The 26740-nt window shown below is 38.0% G+C and overlaps 5 protein-coding genes across 7 annotated transcripts; 4 read left to right on the forward strand and 1 right to left on the reverse strand.

Moving 5' to 3' along the window:
- Positions 4412–9238, forward strand: LOC109948836 (glutamic acid-rich protein). Of its 2 annotated transcripts, none has more exons than XM_020562541.1 (4): positions 4412–4800; positions 4891–6554; positions 8194–8386; positions 8883–9238. In XM_020562541.1, the coding sequence occupies exons 1-4, from the start codon at positions 4452–4454 to the stop codon at positions 8933–8935; spliced, it is 2259 nt and encodes a 752-aa protein (XP_020418130.1). In that variant the 5' UTR covers positions 4412–4451; the 3' UTR covers positions 8936–9238. The 2 variants fall into 2 exon arrangements, with proteins under 2 accessions (XP_020418130.1, XP_020418129.1); XM_020562540.1 differs by having other exon boundaries at positions 4414–4800; positions 8194–8390.
- LOC109948410 lies at positions 19180–21815 on the forward strand. 2 transcript variants are annotated; one of them, XM_020561291.1, is made up of 7 exons: positions 19180–19512; positions 19684–19768; positions 19879–19974; positions 20062–20510; positions 20591–20733; positions 20966–21029; positions 21199–21815. In XM_020561291.1, exons 1-5 carry the CDS (start codon positions 19184–19186, stop codon positions 20730–20732), a joined length of 1101 nt encoding a protein of 366 aa, XP_020416880.1. In that variant the 5' UTR covers positions 19180–19183; the 3' UTR covers position 20733; positions 20966–21029; positions 21199–21815. The 2 variants fall into 2 exon arrangements, with proteins under 2 accessions (XP_020416880.1, XP_020416881.1); XM_020561292.1 differs by lacking the exon at positions 20966–21029.
- LOC109948763 (T-complex protein 1 subunit gamma-like) lies at positions 21210–21818 on the forward strand. The gene has a single exon (XM_020562479.1). It carries the CDS (start codon positions 21210–21212, stop codon positions 21816–21818), a length of 609 nt encoding a protein of 202 aa, XP_020418068.1.
- Positions 22090–23000, reverse strand: LOC109948445. Its single transcript, XM_020561418.1, has 2 exons — positions 22978–23000; positions 22090–22878 (listed from the first exon to the last, which is right to left on the reverse strand). Exon 2 carries the CDS (start codon positions 22840–22842, stop codon positions 22243–22245), a length of 600 nt encoding a protein of 199 aa, XP_020417007.1. The 5' UTR covers positions 22843–22878; positions 22978–23000; the 3' UTR covers positions 22090–22242.
- LOC109948764 (DNA repair protein XRCC3 homolog) lies at positions 24314–26719 on the forward strand. Its single transcript, XM_020562480.1, has one exon. It carries the CDS (start codon positions 25838–25840, stop codon positions 26717–26719), a length of 882 nt encoding a protein of 293 aa, XP_020418069.1. The 5' UTR covers positions 24314–25837.

Consider the following 26740-nt stretch of genomic DNA (forward strand, 5'->3'; position numbering starts at 1 on the left):
GAATTACTCCAAAATTCCTCAATTTGATTACGTTTTGCTCTAGAGAGAATCGAAAGTCCTATATTGGAAATATAATTCAAAGTATCAAAATTCTTCCAAAATATTAACCAAAATATACTAAGAATGAGGTTAAATATATAATATAAAATATGTCCATCAACCTACGATATAGATTATGAAGAAACCTTTGCTCCAGTAGCAAAGTTAAACACTGTTAGAGTCTTATTGTCCCTTGCAACTAAGTTGGATTGACCACTACACCAATTGATGTAAAGAATGCTTTCCTACATGGAGAACTCATGGAGGAGGTGTATATAGACATTCCTCCTGGATATAATAATACTCAGATTGGAACAGTATGCAAATTACGAAAGACATTGTACGGATTGAAACAGTCACCACGCGCATGGTTTGGACGGTTCACCATGACGATGAAGAAAAATAATTTCTGGTAGAGTAACTCAGATCATACTGTGTTCTTGAAACATCAGAAAGGGAAGGTAACTGCTTTAATAATCTATGTTGATGATATAATTATTACTGGGAATGATAAACATGAAATATCTCAGCTACAAGACTATTTAGCTACTGAATTTGAGATGAAAAATCTAGGTGGACTCAATTAAATCTTGAGGATTGAGGTGGCCTGATCAAAGCAAGGCACATTTCTCTCTCAAAGGAAATATGTCTTGGACTTCTTAACAGACACATGAATGCTAGATTGTAAACCTGTAGACACTTCTATTGTTCAGAATCATAATCGTGGAGAATACCCGGATCAATTTTCAACTAACAAAGAAAGATACCGAAGGTTAGTGGGAAGATTGATCTACTTGTCACATACCCGACTAGAAATTGCTTATGTGGTGAGCATCATCAGGCAATTTATGCATTCTCCAAATGAAGACCACATGAATGCAGTTATTTCGATACTTAGATATTTGAAGTCTGCACCCGGAAAAGAACTTATGTTCTCAAAACATGGTCATCTTAATATTGATAGGTATTCGTATGTAGATTAGGCAGGTAGTGTAACAGATAAAAGATCCACATCTAGTTATTTCATATTTGTGGGAGGTAATTTGGTGACATGGAGAAGCAAGAAACAGAAGGTAGTAGCTCTATCTAGTGCAGAAGCCGAGTTCAGAGGTATGACTAAGGGAATTTGTGAGCTCCTTTGGTTAAGGAAGTTGCTTACTGAACTTGGATATGAACCTACATCCACAATGAATCTCTTTTGTGACAACAAGGCTGCAATCGCTATTGCATAGAATCCAGTTCAACATGATCGCACCAAATATGTTGAGGTGGAACGACACTTCATCAAATAGAAGTGAGGCTAAAGTGATTTAGTTTCCTTTCGTGAAGTCCGAGGATTAATTGGCGAATATTTTGTCGAAGACAATTTCCAGTAGAGCATTCCACAATTAATTGGACTAGTTGCGCATTGGTGTCATCTATGCACCAACTTGAGAGGGAGTGTTGGTGTGACTTGTGGACTAATTAAACTTTCCTTGCACACTAAAGATTCCCATATTAATTGTAATTGATTCCCCTTATATTTCTGATTTCCTACTGTAAGTAGAATTAGGAGTTATTACTTTTCTTGGCCTTCAAGGTTTTATTATACTATAAATATGACCTCATATAAGGAGAAAAGTACATAGAAAATTCCCACAAACACATATTCTCTCATAGTTTCTTATGTTTTAGCAGTTTCATCATCCAATGGCACTTTAGCTAGTGGTGGAGGAAATTCCATGGATCCTCCAAATCCATCATCTAAGCTCTCCAATTTGCTACAAAGATCATCTCCTATAGTAGCCAAGTTATAGTTGATGTCTTTGTAGTAGCACCTGCTTATGTTCTTTAAAAAAAAAAATTCAAATGATTGACAATGTATTGTGGAAGGGAAAAAGATGAAAAGTTGGGGAGGGAGAAATGAAACGAGGGGAGAGCTTGTCAAGAAAATGAGAAGGAGAGTTCTGTCCATATGAGTAAGAAGAAAGGTGGTCTTGGCCTTAAGCATACGACTTTTATGAACCAATCTATGTTGGCCAAGGTTGGATGGAGATTGCTGCAACAAAAAGATAACCTTTGGTCCAATGCTTTGACTAAAAAAATACCTACAAGGGAATAACTCAAACATCATCAGGAATGGAAGGCCTATGTCTTCTTCCCCTTCCCCTACATGGCGTGCTATTGAACATGGTGTTGACATTTTGAAAAATGGAGTGAAAATTAGAGGGGGTGATGGGTTGCATATACTCTTTTGGACTGATTATTGGTTTGGTGACGACCTTCTGATTCAGAGTGTTGAGGAAATGGATGAAGATAAACTCTCGTTGAAAGTTACTGATTACCTTACTCATAGAACTTGGGATCTCCAGAAGTTAAAGGAAGACTTACCCCTTGAGATGGTTGCTTATATCATTTGTGTCCCTGCTGAGTTATGTTGTAAACCTGACTCTCCTATTTGGAAACATACTTCTAATGGTTCTTTTAGTGTCAAATCTTCTTACAGGGCTAACTACCAAGACTTTTCCAATATGGATCTTAGCTGGGCCTTTATTTGGACTTTAAAGGCTTCCCCTAAGATTAAATATTTTCTTTGGTTACTCCATCAAGATCGGTTATTAAGTAATGAACAAAGGGTCAGGCAGAGGATGACTCTACATGCAAATTGTGACATTTGTGGTGCCCATGTGGAGAATATGGATCGTATTATCAGGAATTGTTTAATGGCTTCTCTTGTTTGGCGCCAATCCTCCTTGCCTGTAAGTTTGAACTTGTCGCAGGATGACAACTGGATTGCTTAGGCTAGAAAAAATTTACACAACTGCACCTTAATGGGGTATGGGGTTGTGTGTTCTACTTTGTTTGCTTTCACATGCTGGTTCCCTTGGAAATGGAAGAACAAGGAGATTTTTTATCTTGGGTTTGTCTTCCCTCCCAATCCCAATCACATAATTCTTTTGGCTGCTGTAGATTGGCAACATGCCAACATTGATCTTGCTAATAAACTCATTCGCTCCCTAGCCACTCTATGCTGGTAGTACCCTGCTACATGAGTGACTAAAATTAATACTGATGGTTGCCGAAATGGAGAGACTGGTCGCATTGCTGCTAGTGGTGTTCTTAGATCAAGCTCTGGGATGTGGGTTAAAGGGTTTGCTACTAATATTGGTTATGGTCAAGTATTAGATGCTGAGTTATGGGGTATCTACTATGGTCTCAAATTTTCTTAGGATATGGGCTACAGTGATGTTGTGCTGAAATTTGACTCAGCCGTTGCAGTGCATCTTCTCAATAAAGTTGTGGATGCCCTTCACCCTCTTGCTACCTCGTTATGGGGCTGCCAGGACTACATAAAAAAATGTTTGGGCTGCTCTATTTATCATGTCTATCGTGAATGCAATATAGTGGCCGATAGACTTGCTAACTTGGGCTCTTGCCTTGTTAGGTCCTTTGTTTAATGACCTGCATGGTCTCTGTAGGCCTCGGGCTGTAGTTTAGTGTTCTCTTTTGGGCATGGCCCTGTCTTTTCACCCAAAAAAAAGGAGAGTAATCCATCACCTTCATTGAACTCTATTTGTGATTTTTGATGATAGTTAGTTCGGATTTGTTTCGTGTGAACTGTGCATGGGTGGGGGAGGGATATTGGGAAGGCGGGTGTTTGAAGGGGGTGGGGGAAGCCATGGATAATTAGGTTTGTTTTTATTTTTGTTTTAAATTATGTTAGTATTAAAATTTAAAATTATAATGAATGAAATGACAGAAAATGAAGTTAAAATTTTGATTTGACGGAAATTGTAACGGAGTTAGACTTAGGTGTAAATTACAACACTTTACAAATTTTAGGTGGTTAAAAATAAAAATTAAAAATTCAGGTGACAATTAAACACAGCCCTAAAATGTGGTATTTATGCACATTTTTCAAAAATAAACAAATGAGTATGGGTTAGGGATAATTGTGTTTATGTTGAAATGGGATTAAAATATAAACAATTCGTGTTTCGACCAATTCTAACTTTTTCTTTTATAAAAATAAAATAAAATATATGTTTCACTAAAATGAAAAAGTTTATAACATTGGTAAGGTAAGATTTATGTGTTTGTTTAGATCTAATGGATTGCTAGACTAATATACTAACTTTGGTTTGGATTAGTCCAAATGAGAAAATTTGATGCTTTAAAAAAAAAAAAAAAAAAGAAGAAGAAATTTATGTCTTCTATGATGAATTTTTATATATAAAAATTATAGTAAATTTGAGAATTCATAATGGTTAGGTTGGGTCAAGATAAGAAATTGATGGATCCATCCATATAGCATAATAATTTTAGAATTCTTGATCCAATTTCGTGGGCCCAAGTTGAATGAGTAGAGTGCAACAAGTCTGGGCCTTAGGAGCTTTTTTACTAGCGGAACCGCTGTGCAAGTGCAACAGTGAATGCGAGGAGGAGCGAGGAAAGTAGGAAGTGGGAAAATGGTGGAAGGCGAGAGGGAAAAGAAGAAGAAGAAGAAGAAAAGGCAGCCTCAGCCTCAGCCATTAGAGGAAGAAGATAACGAGCCTAAGCATAAGAAGAAGAAAAAAAGGGAGGGTTTCTATGTCAATTTCTCCGGTGGACCTGTTCAAAGTGAAACCCAAACCCATGAAGAAGAAGAAGAAGAAAATAAAAAGGGTAAGAGCGAGGGAAAGAATAAGAGAAGACGAAAAGTCAATGCCATACGCGTTGGCGAGCGGCTGGTTTCTCCTTATTTTCACAATCAAGGAGGAGGAGGAGTAGATGGAGAAAAAGGTAAGACCTCTACTAAAATTATTAATTCAGACAGTTGTGATGTACTAGTAGTTGTTGAGACTGAAACAATTTGTTATGAAAATAAAACAGAGAAAAAGAAGAAGAAGAAAAAGGAACAAGAAGGCAACTACAATGTGGATTTAGACGAGGCCAATGCCAACGCCAACCATAAAAGAAGAAGAAGAAGAATAAAAGTTCTGAAATGCGATGATGGCCAACGGGTGGTTTCACCCTATTTTCAGAATCAAGGAGGAGATGGAGAAAAGGGTAAGATATTCCCAACCTCTCCCACCAATTCAGGCATTATTGTTAATGTTGTAGCTCAAACTGAAAAGGTTTCTTATGAAAACAAACCCAAGACAAAGAAGAAAAAGGAAAAACTAAATTGCAATGTGGGTTTACTTGAGGCCAATGTTAATTCCGACCACAAAAGAAGAAGAAAAGCCCCTATATGCATTGGACAGCGAGTGGTTTCTCCCTATTTTCAGAATCAAGGGGGAGATGGAAAAAAGGGTAAGATGTTTGCGACCTACCGTAATGTAGTAGCTGAAATTGAAAAGGTTTCTGGTGAAAATAAAACTGAGGAAAAGGAACAAGTAAATTTCAATGACGTTTTTTATGGTATTAGCATAAAGAAGAAGAGGAGAAGGGTAACACGACATGATAAGGATGACAGTAGTTGCAGAAATGCTCTGGAGCCCGAGCCCAAGCCCGAGGAGATTACAGAGTTCCTGCCAACCTCTCCGGAAGCCATTCACAAAGATGAAAGTACAGAACCTGCAGGTGTTGCCAATGAGGATGTGACTTCGGTGGAGGTATCCGGTGCTAATGACATCGGAAAGAAAAAGAAGAAGAGGGGAAACCGTGAAACAAGCACTATGATGAATGTAGTAAATGAGAAAGAAAGGGAAGTGGAAGAGAAGTCTGAGATGAATCCCCAAATAAAGGCTAATAAAAGTAATAATGGGATTTTGAAACTTGAGGATGTACTTGCACAATTTGCATACAAGGGTGGTGCTAGCGTGAACAACAGACAGATTGACAAACAGAAGAAGATGGGCACACCGTTGCAAACTTATTATCAAATTAGTGGTGTGAAAAAACAAGAAGTGGAAGAAGAGGAGGAGAAAAAATATCAGAAGGAAAGTGAAACAGCACCCCATTTCCCATTGAATAATAGTATCAATTCTTCCATTGTAGTAAGTGAGAGTGCCAGGAACACAACTGAGGAGCATGCCACTGTGCCAAGCACCTGCAGAACCTTCAAAGAAGAAAAAGTGAGTCAGAATAGTGCAGAAAATGGAAAGGTTTCTTCCAAGAGGAGGAAAAATGAAAATCACCAAAGAATGGCACGTGTGGAAGTCCGAAAGGTTTCCCCTTACTTCCAAACATCAGTAGTGCAAGAATTGTTGGTAAATGGGGCTGATGATACAAAAGCTAAGCCACCTAAACGCTGTTCAAAAACTTGTTCCAAGTCTGTTAAGGTCTCTTCCTACTTTCAGAAAGAATCCAAAGAAGAAGATAATGTGGATGGCCACTTGTTGGAAAGTAAAAAAAGGCGTAAGAGATCTCCGGCAATTAAGACTGCTCTTTCTGCTTCCCAGAAGAAAGACGAAGCATACCGAAGAAGAACTCCAGATAACACATGGATTCCTCCTCGCTCAGAATATGGTCTCATGCAAGAGGATCATTTCCATGATCCCTGGAGGGTATTGGTGATTTGCATGCTCCTTAATCGGACAACGGGATTGCAGGTCTTGTTTCTTTATATAACTTTGTCACTTGATTACTTGACCATTCATAGTATTATGTCTATTAGATTTGGACTACTATAAATTGCATGATTCATAGAAGTACATATATAGAGAAAGTAGGGATTTAGTAAGTAAAAACTATAAGTAGTTAAAATAAGTAACCAATCATTAACCGTTAAGTCTAGTTTGGAATCATTCTGATTGGCAAAGTAAAATATTCCCACCCAAGTCTCTTAACATTAGCCTTGGAAAGAGTTCACAATTTGTTTATTTATTTCAGAAAGAGATATTGGCTCGACTTCTGGCTATGCCATCTCATTTAAAACATAATAGTTTGAGTAATGGTACCAAATACCCCCTATATCTAACTGAAGCATATATGATCTAATTCTTCCGAATGATAGCCGTCACTTGTTGCAGGCAATTTGTTTAATGAGGTTTCTGAAAATGCATAATTATCATGGATTTTTAGAAGAGATAATTGTACATGCATATTTAGGACTAGTTCCACCCCTTACCCGTAAGGCATTTTCTGTCTGTTCTTTGTCTCTTTTAGTAGAGTTCCCCCAGCTTTATTGTTTTTGTTGGTTGTTCTCTTCATGGCTTATGAGTTATTTCCATGTCTTGCTCTAAGAAAGCACTGGAAAATGGAAAAGGAATAATTACTAGAATGACATCAAATTGAATTGACTGATCTTATTAAAATTTGGGTTGCTAGAACATTAGACGCTTTTTAACTTCTACATTGTGTGGTAATGACTATACATAGCCATTTGTGTACTAGGATTGGAAAAGAGGTTTGCAAGCAGAAAGATTATAGAACTTCTCCCTATGATGTTATTGAAGTTAATTTATCTACACTTGTCCTCAGGAGGGACTGGAAGTTTATTTTAATTTCAAACAATATTTCCTTACAGATAACGTAGAATGTATTTTCAAATTATTATGGAAAGTATTAACTTTGGGATTATATATTGGATGATGGTTCTGGTGGAGACTGTTATTGAAAGTATGGTGCTTAGTTCTCTAGTCCAGTGACAGTCCATTGCTTTGCATAATTTCATTTCCGTTAGTGAAATTTTTTTCCTATCTAAAACCTCAGAATTTATCTCAGGCCATTCAAGTCTTTAAAATCAGAATCATAGGATTTGGAATTTATAACAGTTTATTGTTTCCGAAAAAAAGAAGATGCTAACTTGAGTAAGCCTAACTGTTAGAATTTGATTCAATGTGTATGGCTGCAGTCTTAACTGTTAAATAGTATTTATGAAGGTGACTGTTATGTTTTATCTAATAATCCTGTTTACTTGCTTTTCAAAAAAATAAAAATAAAATCCTGTTTTCTATTGCTAACTGTGCAGTCTAGGTTCTCACATTAGTACAGTATAGCTACATGATACCTTTATGTAAATTACACTGAAGATTACTAATCTAAGTTATGCTTTTTCGTTTATGATTTAATATAATGGGTCCACGGTTTTGTTTCATGGCATCCTTGATCTGGTGTTGGACTATAGATTGGAAAAAAAAAAATTAAAAATGTGATCTTGACTTTTAATACTCATTTCAAAGTGATGAAAGATGTGAATACTTTTCCCTACTGTTCCTATGGATTTATTGTTTAATGGATTATATGCAGGCAAGAAGAGTTATATCAGATCTCTTCACTTTGTGTCCCAATGCAAAGGCTGCTACTGAGGCTGCCACAGAGGATATAGAAAAGGTTATAAAAAGTCTTGGTCTACAAAAGAAGAGGGCAGCGATGATACAGCGTTTGTCTCAGGAGTATTTGGAGGAAAGCTGGAGCTATGTAACTGAGTTGCATGGTGTTGGCAAGTAAATTGGCTAATCTAAAATCCTTTTATTTGCTTATGTATTCTTGTTCTTTCTATTTGTTCCTCTTCCTCCTGTTTATTTTGGCAATGCTTAAGAAGCCTAAGCCTATGTCTGGTTTCTCTGGAGTTTTGGAGTTTTGGAGGATGAGTACATGGTTCCCGAATGTATATGTCAAAATAAAATCATGACCTGCCTAGCCTGGATAAAGCGGTTGCTTTCAGCAATCCAACCATTCATGATGAAATTCATGTTTTCATGGATCGCACTGCCTTATTTTGAGGGATAAAAAATGGTACCATTTTGATGGCATGATGTGACACAACGTGAAACGTTAATTTTCTCTTTAATGGTTGAGATTTTGCAGAGTCCAGACTAGTGTTCTCCCCAAACTCCAGAGAAGCCAATTGACTTCCCTCCCCATCCAATTGCATGCAAGTTATACAACTTGATCTTGATGCAAGCAAGCTGAATTTTCCTGTTTATTTGAGCTAGGTATGCAGCTGATGCATATGCAATATTTTGCACCGGAAAATGGGAACGAGTGAAGCCTACAGACCACATGCTAAATTATTACTGGGAATTTCTCGGCAGAATTGTTCCTCCAGTCTAAGAGGCAGTTTGGCGAGACTTTGTCGTTGAAGACTTACAGGTGTCTTTTAGACGTTTTTCTTTATTACTCATATGTACTAAGAGCATCACCATTAATAGTTCAATAAATTGATCTTTTTTGGCATATTGAATTGAATTGCACTTTCGTTGAAATGATACAGTTGAATAGCTTCAAATTAATAGTTGTATCTAATTATACGTACTCAAATAATATAAAAGGGATAAATTTAGAGTTTTTTTATTTAAACCTTATACTTTTCTTTGTTCACCCTAATACTTAAAGTATTAAGCTCTTTAGTTTTATTATTGTATAAAAAGACAAAAAAATCATCCAACTTAATACTTGACCTTAGTACATCTACACACACCCGACCACTTGGAAGAAGTCAAATTCAATTTGAGTTTCCTGGGCGGCTGGTATGGCAGTTATCCTCACACCCATAGACTGAATCTAACTCGTCTTTCCCTTCTCTTGAAAAAAAAAAAAAAAAGTCAATTTTGTTATAAATCAAAGAATTGAGGGGAGAATTTAGGAACAGAGAATTGTTGTTCTCTTCCTTTAGTATATCTGTTTTCTCATTTCTGTGTATCCAAATAGAAGGGTGTGAGCTCCTTAAATAGAAGGGTGTGAGCTCCTTCCAACATGTGGGCTCCATAATTTACAACACTCCCCCTTGGAGACCACAAATGATACGGAATATGTCTCGTTAAAAACCTTGCCAGTAAAAACCCAGTGGGACAAAAACTGGTCAAAAGGAAAAAGAGTACATAATCATGTGTAACATAAAATTCTGTGTATATTGACGCGCGTGCGACACTGCCTCGTTAAAACCTTGCCAGGAAAAACCCAGTGGGATAAAAACCTGGACGAAGGAAAAAGAGTACAGTGTTTGAAGATCTTTATTGATAGCGCGCTCCCCCTGATGCTTGGTAAAAATATCTTTAAGTCATATTGTTGATCAGCTTTCTGAATATCGTAGTTGACACTGCTTCTGTGAGTCAATCTTGAGCGACACTGCCTCGTTAAAACCTTACCAGGAAAAATCCAGTGGGATAAAAACCTGGATGAAGGAAAAAGAGTACAGTGTGTGAAGATCTTTATTAATACCACGCTCCCCCTGATGAATATCTCCCCCTGAAAACTTCATGACTAGCTTTTTCCAGTAAGCGACCATAGAGATTTCTAGAGTCCGCATATCTAATAACACTTGGGCTATTTGTAAGTTCACTCAAAAAATATGCCCGTATATGGTGTTATACTGAGATAGCATCAAATATGCCTCACATCATCCCAAAATGATGGTGATGGAGTTGAGCTCTATCTGGAAAATACGATGTACGGTCCAATATACTTCCGGAAAATCCTTAAAGTGTCCAACGGATAATCCTCATAAAAAGGCTTCAATACTTTCTTAGTATAAGCAAGAATCTCGTTGGCATAACGCTCGATCCTTAAGTCGAGACAAATATTTCTTAAACTCTTCAGAAGCTTTAATGTGTTGCAAACACATTATAATCAATGTACTCACTGAGGTAATTTATGCATATTAATATTGAGTACAAATTTTGTGCTTCAAGCACATGTCCTTTAGGGACTTGCTTTATGCAATGTCAATCCTCTCAACGGATTTTGTCTAAAAGGGATTAAACTTTATGACACATTATATAGCTTTTACCCAGCTATTTATACATCTTTAGGAAATCGCTTCTGGCGATATGCTCCATGCATTTAATAACCCTTACAGATAATATGTTGGTCTCCGTAATTGTGTAATAAGGGGGGCACAATTGAATCTGTAAATATGGAGAAAACCCAACATTCCTTATTTCTGCCAGAAACAGTGTGTCATACAAAGTAGGTATATTCCCTTTTATTCCGAACACCCAAGTATAAATTTCAGTATTAACATCTTTTGGGGTTCGTACTGTGGGTTTGTTCATTCACGTTCATTCTCATCTATAATGGAATTACCTCATTCCATTTTGGCCAATGATATTGTCGACATTTAATAATTGAACGTGGTTCCAATCAACACAGCTCATTGATGATTTGAGTAGCTACTACAAAACCAAAAATTGTCATTCATCAATTCATGATCAAAAATTGTCATTCATCAATTCATGATCTCAACATTCTCATTTGCATGCGCATACATCAGTTATATGCATTTCTTTGCTTTTGGGTACCCAAGCCACTTCATGGGGCTTTTATTATGTGAGAATGTGGATTATAACCTCCAATGGAGCGTTATTTTACAGTAGGGCGTGGATAATCTCTATTTAGAGAGTTGGAACATTTAGAACCCATATATCTGTCATGCTTAAGGCATGCCACAGATTAATACATACATGTCAATTAATTTCTGGGACCTTAACCCATATTATGGGACTTTAACCCATTTAATTTGCTACGCATTAGGCGTGCATAATATCAATATTGACATGTCAAAGGATTGTCCTTTCGGGACTTCAATCCACATCATTTGCTACGCAACAGGCGTGCATCATATTGATCACTGCTATACCCATATTCTGTTCTTATGGGACTTTTAATCTGTGCAGTGTATTATCAATGTATCCAACTTGCAATCTGTAAAATTTGCATTAATAATTCATGGATACATACAAGCCATTCTTTTGGAACAGACTTATCTCCCCATTTGGTTACCTTTCAAAATATCAAATAAGTGTATAAGCATATAATAACACAAGTATTGCTTACATCCTTAGGTGGGAGAAACTTTTCTCAAGTATCATTCAAGCTCGTATCGGCCCAGTAAATATAATGTAGCGCTTGATGATCTAGTTATATCCTGCAAGAGCAAAATCACAACTCTTTTCTCTGTCAAAAACAAATAATCCTCAGAGAGTTACAAAAAGAGAAAAAATGCGAAAAAAATTGTGATATTGATTGCAAGAGAAGGTAAGCAATCAGGGAAGGAAGCTGGTGGGAGCAGACAACAAGCTCAGCAATCAAGGAAGGAAGCTGGTGGGAGCAAACAACCAGCTCTCATTTCTTCTAGTCTAGAAGAACTTCCGGAGATTAGAGCATAAGGTTGCCTTCACAGTTCCCTGATGTAGCGGAAACGTGATTAGGGATAGTCTCGCTTCCTGAAAAGATGATCAGAGATAGTCTTGCTTCTCGGGCATATTAAGTGCTCACTGGTAAGAAAAACAAGTAGATATCGCATCCCTAGGTATGGAGAAAACTGGATGTCTTCTGCAAAGAGAATTTCGTTAGTAACACATTTATACACAAATACAATGAATAGGTAGAACCGGTGAATTTCAAATTAACCATAGGAAAAATTGCGAGATTCTCGGGATACTTTTGAAAAAGTAGCTCCGTGAAATCCGTAAAGCAAGATCGGCTTTTGACGAAAATAATACTTTGAAAACGCCGAAAGTGCCGACAAACATTAATGGAGGCCACGTGAAGTTTTGGAATTTGGGAAAGAAAAAGAGGATATGGGGATCCGAGAAGATATTGGGATCCTGAAAAACTGTAGCCATATTTCCTCCTATAGATATTGCCTTTGCAAAACTTGATTGTAGCAACTGCGTTTCAACTTAACTTCCTTCATTTTCTGAAACTTTAGTTTTCTTAAGACTTTCTTCGAAACCTTCTTAAAAATGGCTTCCTCTTCTTCCTGCCCAAATTATTTCAATTTAAATGATACTCCCACAACAACCAGTGACGCCCAAGTTTGGCGTCCATCCTTTGTAACAAAAAATCGTCATCTCACAGTTAATGATTCTGTGATGATGAATGATGCTACTGCTGTCATAGTAGCTAGGAATTTCATTATTCCAATGGATGAAATGTTGTTGACAGGGAGATCAGAGGAAGAGGCTATTGATGACTCAATGGCTTTTAGCATTCAGAGTGCTGCTTCTGTTTCTAACATGGCTGATCGTTTGCGTGCTAGAGCAAACGAGGTTCAGATTTTAACAACTGAAAATTCGTCTCTCCAAAGAATGCTTCATGAGTCTCAACAGGAGGTTGAGTAACTTAAAGGAGAGAATAATGCCTTGTTGAAACTGGTGAGTTCGTACTCTGTTGATACACTGAGAAGGCTAGATATGCTGCAGGTCTCCAATGAAAGAATTTTGGGAGACCATGAGAGGCTCATGGCTAAGCTTAAGAGGCGTCGTCCTCTTCCTGCAGAGGCTTCCAAAACATAATGTAATTTTATAGATTTTATAGGGCCTGCATCTTCATTGCAGGTGGAAAAAATCTATCTGTTGTATGTTCCTGTTATAATAATTACGCACATTCTTAAACTTGCACCTGTGGTTTTTACGTCTTTTCAAAATGACGGTTTGGAACCTTGTGCCTTATAGGTTCAAATAACCACATCGACTCTCCCAAATTTCATATTTCAACGTATGGAACTTTTGGCCTGGGCTAGACACAAATTCAGAATTTATTTGCCCTTTTCAAATGGACATGAAATATGAATTGAGTAAAAACCATGATAATATCACAATATAGTAGTGAAGAGCATTAACTACTATATACCCACAACCTCAAGTTCGGGATATATTTGAATCCATGTGCTTCCGGCCTAGATATAACAAAATATGTGGGAAGCCTCAATTCATCATTTGAGATTTATACTGATATTATCCATTTCACGGTGTATTCTTAACAACCGGAATTCACAAAATATATTTCTTCCTTGAGGTGTCGATTATAACAGAATCGAACTTTATTAAATTCATCATTCTCTTATGCCAAAGAAATATGTGGCGTACCACAATTTGCAATAATACCTCAAGGGTTGTCCATTTAATTGTTGGAACTTCAGGTTCTCAACACTGTTAGATTTTGAACCTCAAGCCAAAATCACATATTCTCATGGTATGGACATTTTTACAATTTTCTGTACATATTTCTGGACTTCAAGTCCTTACATAATTGTCCATATCTTGAGGAACTTCTGGCATCTCATTTAATTGCTCATCCATGAGTTTAAGGAACTGTAGGTCCCCTTTTGAATGGTGATAGTTTACCCAAAATGGTAAATATTTATGCATACATCACTATTCATGTATACGGCACTATTCATATGTACAGTACATTTGCCAGTATAGTTATCATCCATGTGTACGACATTATGAACCAATACGGTACTGTTACATCATTAAGGAACCCCAGGTCCTTATTTACATGTCAAGGATCAAGGACCCTCAAGTCCAATCACATGTTTACAAATATAGTACCGAGAGACTGCCAGCTCTCATATTAACATCATCATCAAGGATCTTCAAGTCCTGATGTAATTGTATGATGAGGATCAAGGAACTTCTGGTCCTGATCTGCTTACTGTAAAAACTCATCATACAGCACAATTAATCCATAAAATAAATTGCTGGTAAATAAATTACTGGTATGGACGATAAACCCGCACCATACTTTAAATAAATGTAAATGTGCGATAAAATAAATTCATAAATTAAATTGCTTGCTGTATGGACGTTAATCCCGCACCATACTTTAAATAAAAGGAAATATAAAGTATGAGGGTTAATTCCACATCATACTTTTAATAAAAGTAAATGTGCAGTAAAGTAAATTCATAAAGTATGAGGGTTAGTTCCACATCATACTTTTAATAAAGGTAAATGTACAGTAAAGTAAATTCATAAAGTATGAGGGTTAATTCCACATCATACTTTTAATAAAAGTAAATGTGCAGTAAAGTAAATTGTGCTTGTATGGGCACTAATTCTGCTCCATACATTTAAATAAAAGTAAAGGCGTGGACGATAAACCCGCGCCACCCTTTTAAATAAATACTGTTGTATGGGTAATAATCCTACACCATACAGTAAATAAAATAAATGTGGGGTTAAAAACCACCACCAAATAAAATAAGAAAAAAAAATGTTAGTATTAGTAACGGTCTCCCACTGATAATATGTTTAGTATTACCAAAGGTCCATTTTTGTTAATGGTTAGTAATAGAAAAGCAGATAAATATAGTATATAATATAGGGAAATAGCCCAAAATGCCACCATTTTTATAATTGTAATTGAAAATACCACCCTTTTTTTAAAATTTTGGAACTATGACCTATAAATAGAATTTTATTGTCCCCTTATTGCACAGATATCACTTTTGCTAAAATTTTATTGTCTCTGTTTTGCTGAAGTTCTCTCTCGCCTCTGTCTCTTCGCTGCCCTCTGTTTCTCTTCACTCTCCGGTGGGTTTGCTCCGAATCTGTGGTCCTTCAGCTCTCAGTCTCTCCTCACTCAGCTCCGACTGTCTCTTCTCTCTTCCTCTCCCAGTGACAGGTACTGTTCATCGGCATTTTCTTACAGTTTAAGGGTTTCTCTCAAGTTGTTTTAGGGTTTATGCATTTCTCTGAAATTGGCTGAGGGGTTTGTTCGAAATTGGTTGAAGGTTTAGGGGTTTCGCTGAAATTAGTTTAGGGGTTTGTTCGAAATTGGTTGAAGGTTTAGGGGTTTCTCTGAAATTGGTTTAGGGGTTTCATCGAAATTGTTTTAGGGGTTTGTCTGAAATGATCTGAGTATGATGATTCCTTGTTTCAAACAGTGAATGGGTTTGTTCTTTGTGGACTGATGCTTGCACTGCTGTTGCGTTGCTGTTGCTGTTGCTATTGCTGTCGTATTGTGTTTTTTTGCTAGTGTATTGCTAATGTAGTGATGTTGTGTTGGCATTTTAGTGCAGTTGTATTTTTAGTTTTAGTATGGTTTTATTATGGTTTTTGTAGCAGTTATTGAATGGTATTTGGTGGCTTAGTATGAGTCTTTATGAGCATTGCATTTAACCTTCTTAGAAGTCTAATTGGTATCTATTTTGTTTGTTGAAGATGAGATCTAAAGTGTAAGACAATTAACCTGTGTATGGTGATTTCTTCTCTGTGGATCATTACCAAAAAATACTCGCTGATTATATTTTACGTAGAAAATGTGGCCATGAAAAGAATTTGTGGCTAAAACTCCATGATGGAAGCAACCATTTTGAAATATCTTAAGCAAACTGTTGGTGGCTTGCTAAATTCCTTAATTTTTTTCTCTTTATCTTCCAACGAGGTAGTGACCCTTCACATTACACTCAATTGTGCAAAGGATTTGCATGGTTGTCTGATGGAATCGAAGAATAATTTACATAGAAAGAATTTCCTTTGTTATCGTTCGTAGTTTTTCATATATGAAAGAAACTTCTAGATTGATAAAATATCTCAAGACAGAGTTTGACAAAATCAAGTATTGTATAAATATTTGAACTTGTAAACTCCCAACCATATCATACTTTTTGTTTGAGAATAATGCTTGTTAATTCGACATATTTTTGTATAACTTTGTTTATTAAGTTTAGGGCTTGCATATTGGATATGGATGAGTTTTGTTTAGAACCATATGTGGTGTAATATGAGTTGTTTAAAAGTTTGCTGTTTTGTGCTTGATCATTGTGTGCTTAAAAGAAAGCGGGAAATTAGTGAAGATGGGAACCTACCAGCAGCAGCTGTGGTTTAGAGAAATGGGGACATTGATTTTGCTATAAGCTAACTGTTTAAGCTTTTGCTTTTGTTGTTTGTGTATGGATACTTAGAGAAGTCTGTTTCTGAGGAGAACTTATAATTTTGTAATTGTACATGTCTTACAAACATTTTATACCGTTTTGATGGTTTATTTATGAATTTATCTTTCATTTTTTGTTAAGAAAAAACTGAAGGGATGGTGCCAATTTCTTTCATTTTCTTACATTTGAAAGGAGGGCCATAGTAGAGTCAGTACTGTGGTTGCCACTAATTCATAGGATGTTCCATTACATTATACCTTGAAGTGAATAAATTGTTTCCCGATGTCTTGTTGTTTTTTAAAACTCTTTCTAGTCAGATATATTGATATCGTTACTCTTGAATTGTTGTCAATTAGGCTTGTGCTACCGCACATTCCCATTCTAGCTGAAGCTGTCTCATGATTAGATGGTGTGATTATATGGTGTGTTGAGATGTGTGTTTAGATATTATATTATGCAGGAGTGGTAGAGTACTGGGTGTGTTGAAACTTGGCTTTGAGCCATTAAATGAGGAGGTCAGTTGTAAATAGCTGGGGTTTTGTTTATGATATGTATTTTTTGAATTTTTTTCACTTCATATCCTATAATAGGCTGTTCATAAGTGGTGATTGTTTATTGCTTGTTATTGTGTAGATTGCAACCGACTGAAATTCTATTTATAATATTGGCATGCAGGGAAATATGGTTGGTGAAATGAAGTTGATGATTGCGGAGGAACAAAAATTCCAAGGGAAAGCATTGTCGTTATCCCATACGAAGACGGCAATCACTACGATAAAGGAGAAATTCACTGAACAGCAGCTGCAACTGTTTGAACATAGTTGTTTTGGTCATCTCCTAGGGATTGAGGACCTCAAGTGGACTTCTCCGATTGTCCACGGGTTGCTGCTCAGGAAAGCTGATCCCAAGACAGTTTCCCAACTGAACGGGATCAAATTCATTGTTGGCAAGAAGGTCATCCAATTCACGGCGCAGCAATTTTGCATCGTGACAGGGCTAAGGTTTGGAAACCTTCCCTTGATTCCGATTCCCACGAATGAGAACTGCTCATTGAAACGGAAGTACTTTGCCAACGATAAAGCTGTGAACCTGTTGGAATTAGAAAAGGCCTTCCTCCAATGCGATGATGTGGACGATGTATTCAAGCTTGGATTCGTATACTTTGCTGTCTTTGTGCTGTTGGGCAGCGAAAAACATGTCCACATTGACACGCGATATTTGAAGTTGGCGGAAGACCTTGAAGACTTTGGGAAGTATCCATGGGGTGCTGTGTCTTATGCGAAGACAAATGCGTCACTGCTGAGGGCACTTTGTGCAGATTACCAGCGAGTGAAAGTGCCCACAAAAACTGCCAAAACAAAAAAATCTGGAAAGAAACCAACAACAACGGCAACCGGTAGACCAAGAGAGTACCACCTCAAAGGTTTTCCGTATGCACTTCAGGTGAGCAAATGTCCATTGATGTTGAAGTTAAATTGCATTTGTTTACAATGACTGACCTTTTATTCCTGAAACCAGATTTGGGCGTATGAGGTGTTTCCAGCGTTGGCTGCACTACATTTGGTGGTGCACGAAGAAAATGCGCACATCCCTCGTTTACTACATTGGAGGAGCAATAGTTCGCCGCGTTTTTATGAGCTAATGAGCCAAGTATTCGAGAACCGTGAGGTTAGTTCAGTTTTTAATGATCATGTTCAGGATATGAAAATATAATATAATTACTTTACTGATATGTATATTGTATGTGTAAATTGCAGGTTGATGTGCAGCTTCTTCGGCCATCTGTGATGGACAAGCAGCAGCCGTATTGGACTTGGGGTGACAGTGCTGACGACAGTGAAGAACTTGTTGACTTGTTGGGCGATGACGCTGAACAACAAACCGGCACTTCTGCCTCTGTAGAAGAAAAAGAGAAGGACATTGACGATACTGCAAACCTTCCGTCGTCTTCTAAGGCAAGCATTACAGTTTTTCGAAGATATACGTCATATTACAATAGGAAAATAACTGCTGTATAGTTGCAATATTTTGTGGCCTGCATAGTAACACATGCATTATAACTTAGTGCAGGGTACAGTCGCGTCCAGAGAGTTACGCACTTTGAAGCGTGACTTTCAAAGGACAAAGGATGAATTGGCCAAAGTTTCCCTATCAAATCGAGCACTTTGCGACAGAGTGCATCAGTTGGAAGACAAGGTACGGAAGGAGTCAATGAAAGCTGAAAAAGAGTTTGAAAAAAATACAAAGTGTGTGGAGGATTTCCGCAACACCCTGTCTTCAATGGAGCATTATTTTAAGTTGGAGATAGAGCAGCTGAAAAAACAAAATGGTGGGGTGAATGAAGCTGCGGAAGGACATGAGGACCTCGGTAGTCCTCATATGAATGAAGGAGGCAACAATGACTTGTCGCCATTACATGCCTATGTAAGTCCGCCGACAGAACCGGCAGTAATGGAAACACAAGTCCCCGGTGATGGAGCCGAACCTTCCGCAGCCATGGTAGTTGAAGAGGCAAAAATGGCCGCTTCAGTTCCTCACTCAGAAGTGCATGAAGTAGCTGACCCGGCAGAATCCGATGAGCTGCCTACCCCGGAAGATGTTGCTGGGTGTGACGAAATCTACCAAAGAGTCATGAAGCTGTTAGAAGATTGGAAAATCACTAAGAGTATGCCATCGGGAGGTTTGATGAATCCTCCAAGTCTACCCACAGTTACTATGGCTGGTGATGAAGAAGGTAGTTCAAGTGTTGAAAACAAAGAAGTGGAAGGTAAAGGGTGCAGACAGAAGCGCCCGGCGCAGACATTGTTGAGCCCATTTACAGATCCTTTGAGGAAGAAGAGGACGATGACTGTGTCGGCTGCGACTGCAACCCCTCCATGTTTTGATCCATCCAAATCCTTGCCCATTGAAGATGTGAAGGCAGTAATACAGTTTTGCAGTGCCTGGAAAAGCGATATCAGGTTACGATTCTTGACCTTTCAATTCCAATATTCATCCTATTCTACTATGTAGTCATACACTAATGAGAGAATGCAGAGTTTGCTTTAATATACATGTGTCTTTTTTTCATCAACAAAGTCATATTTATGACATGACTACACAAGTAACCGTTGCAAGTTTGCCTTTTGTAGTGCGGAGGTGCAGCTGGAATCATTTTCAGTGGGCGCTGATTTTTTCTACAGACTTGTCGATGAAACCGAATGGATGAGCTCAAGGGTAACGATACACAAAGCTGTACTTTATTACGATAATTCAATTGTTTTCTCACCTTTTTTAAGTGTTGAGTTGTATGAAATTGTGCTAATATTATATGTGTCAACTTTCAGCACCTGGACATGGCAACCTTTCTTATCCGCAAAAGGCAACTATCTCATCCGTTGGTTTTTGGAACGGACTGGACAACGGCAGATTGTTGCTTGCAGGTAAACATGTAACCATTGTGCAGCAATTTGTGCTTCATTTGCTGTCGGTTGTGCTTTTCTAATATGCCTTCATTTAAATTTGTGCAGCAATTTCTAGAGCCGTTCAAACCGACGGCCAGGAAACGTGGATCGAAGAAGGCTGCTAGTTCAAACACCGTTGACCTTCCAGCCAGCAAGGTGAAGAATTTACATCACTTTGTGCGTGGTACGTGGCAACACGGCTATGCCCAAGCTTGGACAAAAGTCCGGAAGGTGTATTTTCCATATAATCTGAAAGGGTCTCATTGGGTTGCAATCGAACTTGATTTCGTAAGACATACTGCAACCGTGTATGACTCCTATATTGATTATACGAAACGTTCAAAGCTGGTTACGCTTCTGCACCCTATTAGCGATACGCTGGCACGAGTGCTGTTCGATATGCACTTTTATGATGATTCTGAGGTTGAAGAGGTGAAGCAAAAGGGGCTGACGATGTCGATGTATACGCCATTCTCAGTGTGCAGCATTGCAGATGTGCCACAACAACGAGATGGGTAATGTTTGTGAATTTTGTGCTGTTTATCCAAATTTGACATAACTGCAGTTCTAATTTCCCAACTAATTGGCCTCACAGTGCGTCTTGCGGAATGTTGACCGTCAAATTCATCGAGCATCTCAGTGCTGGGATGTCGGTAGATAAAGTTGACCCTTTGAAGATCAAATATTACCGACTCAAGCTTGCAATTGAGGGTTTAAGGGGGGAGGCATATTTATGAGGTAAATTTCTTCATGTCCGTTAATTCACCTCACGCTGTAAGTTTCTTTTCGGCTGTCTATGCCAACACAAATACAAAAACTTATTTGGTACTATGAACTGATTTGGCAGTATGATATTTGGCACTATGAACAATGAACTGATTTGGTGGCAGTTACAAATGAACATAGTCTTCATTCTAGAACTGCCCTTCATAAATGCCTTCATCTGCACTGAACCCAATTGTTATTGCAGGTCGGTCTCAACCAAGGGTTGATTGCAATATTCCAACCAAGATGACCATACACTGTTATTTGATGTAGGTTTTTTGTATGACATGGCTTTGCTTTAATTGGTTTGGTTGTTCCAAGTTTTATGTTCTGGTTTATCTCACAGTAACTGCCGAGTCATTTTTCATTTCATGTATTTGTCCGTGGTATTTTGTTCCCCAATATTCTGATTATGGTCAATATGTAAACCTTTGCCAGGGTCTGCGGGAATGGATATTCAAAAGTACATAAAGGTTGAGAAGGTTCCTGGTGGCCAGTTGGAAGATTCAGTGGTTCGCAAAGGAGTAATGATTAACAAAGATGTTATTGCACCTGGAAAAATGAGAAGAAAGATTTTCAACCAACGCATCATTCTTCTTGATTGGCCGCTCGAATATAAGAAAGGCGAGAACCAAACAAATGCTGAGTTGCTTAAAGAAGAAGATTGGGGAGTCCTGCTACAATTGGAAGAAGAATACATCGAGAGGCTATGTGTGCAAATATTGAAGTTTAAACCAGATGTGGTTATCACAGAAAAGGGGCTTAGTGACTTGGCATGCCATTATTTTAGCAAGGCCGGCGTCAGTGGAATGAGGAGGTTGCGGAAAACAGATAATAACCGAATTGCCAAGGCTTGTGGGGCTGTAATTGTTAACAGACCAGATGAATTGCAACAGTCTGATGTTGGTACACGCGCTGGGATATTTGAGGTTAAGAAAATTGGTGATCAGTTTTTTGCATTCATTGTTGATTGCGAAGAGCCTAAAGCATGTACTGTACTCTTGAGAGGTCCTAGTAAGGATCTGTTAAATGAAGTGGAAAGGAATTTGCACGTATAATGGTTTTACTTCTTTGTCCCCATTACGTAGAATAAATATATTATGCCTACAATACAAAGGCAATACGAAGGCAATATGACCACAATAAATATACAATACGAAGGCAATAGTAGGGCAATATGGCCACAATAAATATACAATACGAAGGCAATAGTAGAGCAATATAAGTACAATATAAAGGCAATATTAGGGCAATATACATACAATACATACACATGACAGTATTAAGGGAATACAAACACAATAAAAATGCAATATGAAGTCAATGTACATACAATACATACACATTACAGACAACATTTCACACATGCGAAAGAAATCGCCTCCCAAACTGAACAATACTATCTATCCCGCGAAGGGAAAATGAAGGCAACAAAAGATCCATGTACTCGGGTGAGATGAACTGAAGCAGCATTCACCGTTACTACAGGTCCATCAAAAGATCCATGTCTTTGTCCTTTCTTCTCGCTGCATGCACGAGGCTATGATGAGCCATTCCATCAGAACCCATATTCAGTACCTGCCAGACACCAGCTACATCAATTTCACTCCAATTGTGGTCTGGTGAGATGACCGAAGCATAATCTCGGAACATTTCGAAGCCGTTGTTGAAACATTCAACCATTTCATGGTTATATTCTTCAGATTGTGTGAATGTTTCGAGGGCATTTTTCTTTGTGTCTTCCAATTTCAACTTCAAGGACTCTAACTCTTTGCTCCGACTTTTTGCTTTAAGAGCTTGCTTCACCTCTCCAGCGTATGCTTTGTTCAACTTGTTGGCCAAGTTTCCCATAACTTGGCCATGAATATCGCACTTACTCTCCCACCAATCCGTTGCCTTTGACATATATTGGAGGTGGTGCTTGACGGCAGAGATTTTGTCAAGCGGATCATGAGTGTCAGCCTCACTTCCAGATGAAGTGGGATCATGATTGGGAGTCCGAGGTGGAGATGGGAATGGCACATGCCAGGGCTGGTCCCCCGGGTAACTCACATGCTCGTTAGGAGGGCGTACATCTGACATGTTGAAGTATTACTGGGGACAATTCACAGCTGTTGCCTGCAACCAAACAAATAGAGGTACATTCAGTCTCCAGTTGTAAACGACTATATGGTTAGGTTGAGTGGAGAATATTTGCCTTTCAGTAAGACTAATTACCTTTCCCGTTAAGAAGGTGCCTCTATTGCAGTTCTATATAGGAAGGTTCAGTTATATGTACGAACTTATATGAGGTAAATTGGGTTTTGTGTTGGTGCATTAAATTGATGGGATTCAAAACTACAGCATTAACTCCTTGGCTGTAAGTTACAGCAGTACAACATGACATTAATAACAATAAAATTGGCTTCCAAACGACAAAAAACCAAACCTGAATGGGAGATAGGAAATTGTGGATTGGAACCCAAAATAGGACTATGTAAGTAAGCATTTATTGCGAATTTCAGAACACAAAATAGGAAAATAGGAAAATAGCAAAACACGAAAATTGGAAATTTGGAAAAGTGAAAACTTAAAACTTGGATATGGGAAATAAGGAAACTTGGAAAATTGGAAATTGAAGAAATGGAAAATTGGAAAATCGGAAATACGAAAAAATGGAAAGTTGGAAAATTGGAAAATTGGAAAAAGGAAATAAGGAAAAATTGGAAACAGGAAACTAGGCAATAGGATCAAATGACAGTTGGAAAATTCGAAAATTGGAAAAAGGAAATAAGGAAAAATTGGAAACAGGAAAGTAGGCAATATGATCAAATGACAGTTGGAAAATAGGAACATTGGAAAAAGGAAAAAAGGACACTTGGAAAATAGGAAATTTGGAAATTGTAAATTGGAAAAGAAAGCAACTTGGAAAATTGGAAAATTTGAAATTGGACAAAAGGAAACTTGGAAAATAGGAAAATAGGAAAATAGGAAAATAGGAAAAAAGGAAAAAAGGAAATAGGAAATAAAGGAAACTCTGAAAACATGAAAAGTCGAAAATTCGAAATAGTAAATAAGAAAAAAGGACACTTGGAAAATAGGCAAATAAGCAAATTGGGACATTGAAAATTGGAAAATTGGAAAAATGGAATATTGGATAACTGGATAAATGAAAAATAGGAAATAAGGCAACTTGGAAAATAGCAAAATTGGAAATTGAACAAAAGGACAGTTACCAAAATGAAAAATTTGAAATTGGAAAACAAGGAACTTAGAAAATAGTCGAATTGGAAATAAAAACATTGGATAATTGGACAAAATGTTAAATTTTGAAAAATGGAAATAGGAAACAGGGACACATGGAAAATCAGAAAACTGGAAACGAATTGAAATTGTGGAAATGGGAAATAAGACAATTACCATATTGGACAATTTTAATGACTGTCTGAATTAGGCAAAGTAGGCAACTTTTTTTAAGTACATAATGGGGGGAAATGGGAACATTGAAAAATTGGACAACTGGAAATAGAACAAAAGGAAACTTAGGAAATTGCACAATAGGAAAATAGGGAATAGGAAAAAATAATGAAAAATTAAAAAATTGGATGACACATGGAAAATAGGAAAATATGAAAAATGGCAAAATGGAAACGAATTGAGATTGCTGAAATGAGAAATCAGACAATAACCATTATTGGTCAATTCGAATGAGGTGGTGAATTAGGCAAATAGGCAACTCCCTTATTTCAAATACATAATGGGAAAATTACCAAGTTCGGAACGTCCAACATACAAATATATTACAAAAAGGCATAAAGTCAACCTGGGTAATAACTCCCGCCCATACTATCCCGCCCAATACTATCCCGCCTAACACTCCCGCCAATCCCTCCCGCCAATTACTCCCCCTAATCCCTCCCGCCAATAACTCTCTGACTTACTGGTTTGGTCATTAAAACCTGCCTATATTAATCAACCCAGCTGTTTGGCTCAGAAAACTTCCATCACATTAACTGCTGCTTACAGTCATTACCTTCCCCACTGATTTCACTCACATCGCATTTAGTCCCCTGTTGTTCCAAGGAAGTTGTAGACCAGGCAACAATAAATATCAAAGACCATGGACCATAACCTCACACCAAACCCAACGCTTTCAATTACTGAAGGAGGGGAGACTGAAACAGAAGCCAAGTCACCGAATTCACTCCCTGCAGACTTGGTCCATGGCATACAGCAATGTCGAGGCAATACCATGTTTTGGAAAAATCTTCATGCAGAGATAGTTTCAAAAATTGTGGAGGGCCAAGCTAGATGGGGTGTCATAAAAAACCGCACAATTCGCTCTCGTTATCATGCGCGCATGCATCTCCTACATATAAAGAGAATGAAAGAAAAAATTGAAATTGCCCCTGCCACTGCAATTATGGTATTCAAGGAATCAGAAGCAATGGCCAAGTTGAAGCAAGAACAAGTGGAAAGGGGATTCGAACTATTTCGTAAATTTGCAAAAATTGTGGATCCGGCAGGAAACTGGGCCTACATCACTGTGGCCGGGGTCATGAATTTCATGGGTCGCGGTCACCGCACTTGAAGAGTATGCAACTTCGAATTTGTCAACAGCAGGGAAATGGAACTATGAGGTGGCGTATTTTTGTATTATGTAACGATGGGGTGGCCTGTTGTTGTATTATGTAAGTTTGGAAATAGGATTTTATGGAATGATGAAGCCTGTTGTTGTATTTGTATTTGTGCGTATACAGTTTATCGGTCTCCAGTTCTGTGGCGATATAGCAGCAATAAATATGCAATAAATATGCGGATAGTGGCAATATTATGTCAATATCAGTACAATAGAGTGGTGATAGAGATACAATATGATCCTATTACAGGACGTACTGCATCAGAATAAGTTTTAAATTATATGGTCCAAAAAAATACTAATAAATAAACAAAAAAGTAATTACAACCTGGAAAAAAGGATGAATTATACATCCCTTAAAAGACAGATGGCCTACAGTACAGACCTTCAAAATGAACTCTATATATATATAATGCATGCCTTGTAGCACCATCACATCCCCCCCTAAATTACAGAAACATGACACCCCAAAACCTCATGCTCCTTCCTCTTTCAACCCCTAAATTATCCATTGGATGTCCAATACTAGATCACTGCTTGGGGGGTGGGATACCCTGCAAGTCCATAACAGAATTAGTAGGGGAGAGTGGTTCTGGGAAGACGCAGCTTTGTCTCCAACTTACGGTACGAGCTCAGCTCCCACCCTCACATGGCGGACTAGGGGGCTCCTCCGTCTACATATTCACAGAATTCAGCTTCCCATTTCGTCGATTGCAACAACTAGGCAACCTTTATCATGCATCATACCCCAACTTAATAAGGTTGGAGCCATTGGAAGACATATATGTTCATGGTGTTCATGATGCTCAAGAACTCATCCATGTCCTTGGAGACATAGAAGCATTTATTGCCATTGATCACACCCGCCTACCTGTGAAACTCATTGTCATTGATTCCATTGCTGCATTGTTCCGATCACAGTATCAGACAACACCGGCAGATTTGAAACGGCGGTCTGAAATGTTCTTCAACATATCTGGGACATTGAAGGGTTTAGCAAATAAGTTTGGGTTGGCGTTGGTTGTCACCAACCAAGTGGTGGATTTTATTGGGCCACATGATGGAGTGAATGGGGTGAGGTTGGGAAACTTGGAGTCCCTGGACACATCAGGCAGACGGGTGAGTCCAGCTTTGGGATTGGCTTGGGCACATTGCATAAATTCAAGAGTGTTCTTGGCAAGACATGAGCAATCTATTGAGGTTGACATTCGTAATGCTCTTTCAACAAGTATATGCAGTCAAACACACAGGACATTTCACCTTGTATTTGCCCCACATCTGGCCTATGCATCGGCCGAATTTGTAATAAAAAAAGAAGGTATAGTCGGAGTATCACAGTAACTATGTAATATAGGAATTCTA

The sequence above is a fragment of the Prunus persica genome, chromosome G4 (assembly GCF_000346465.2).
Source record: "Prunus persica cultivar Lovell chromosome G4, Prunus_persica_NCBIv2, whole genome shotgun sequence".
NCBI lineage: Eukaryota > Viridiplantae > Streptophyta > Magnoliopsida > Rosales > Rosaceae > Prunus > Prunus persica.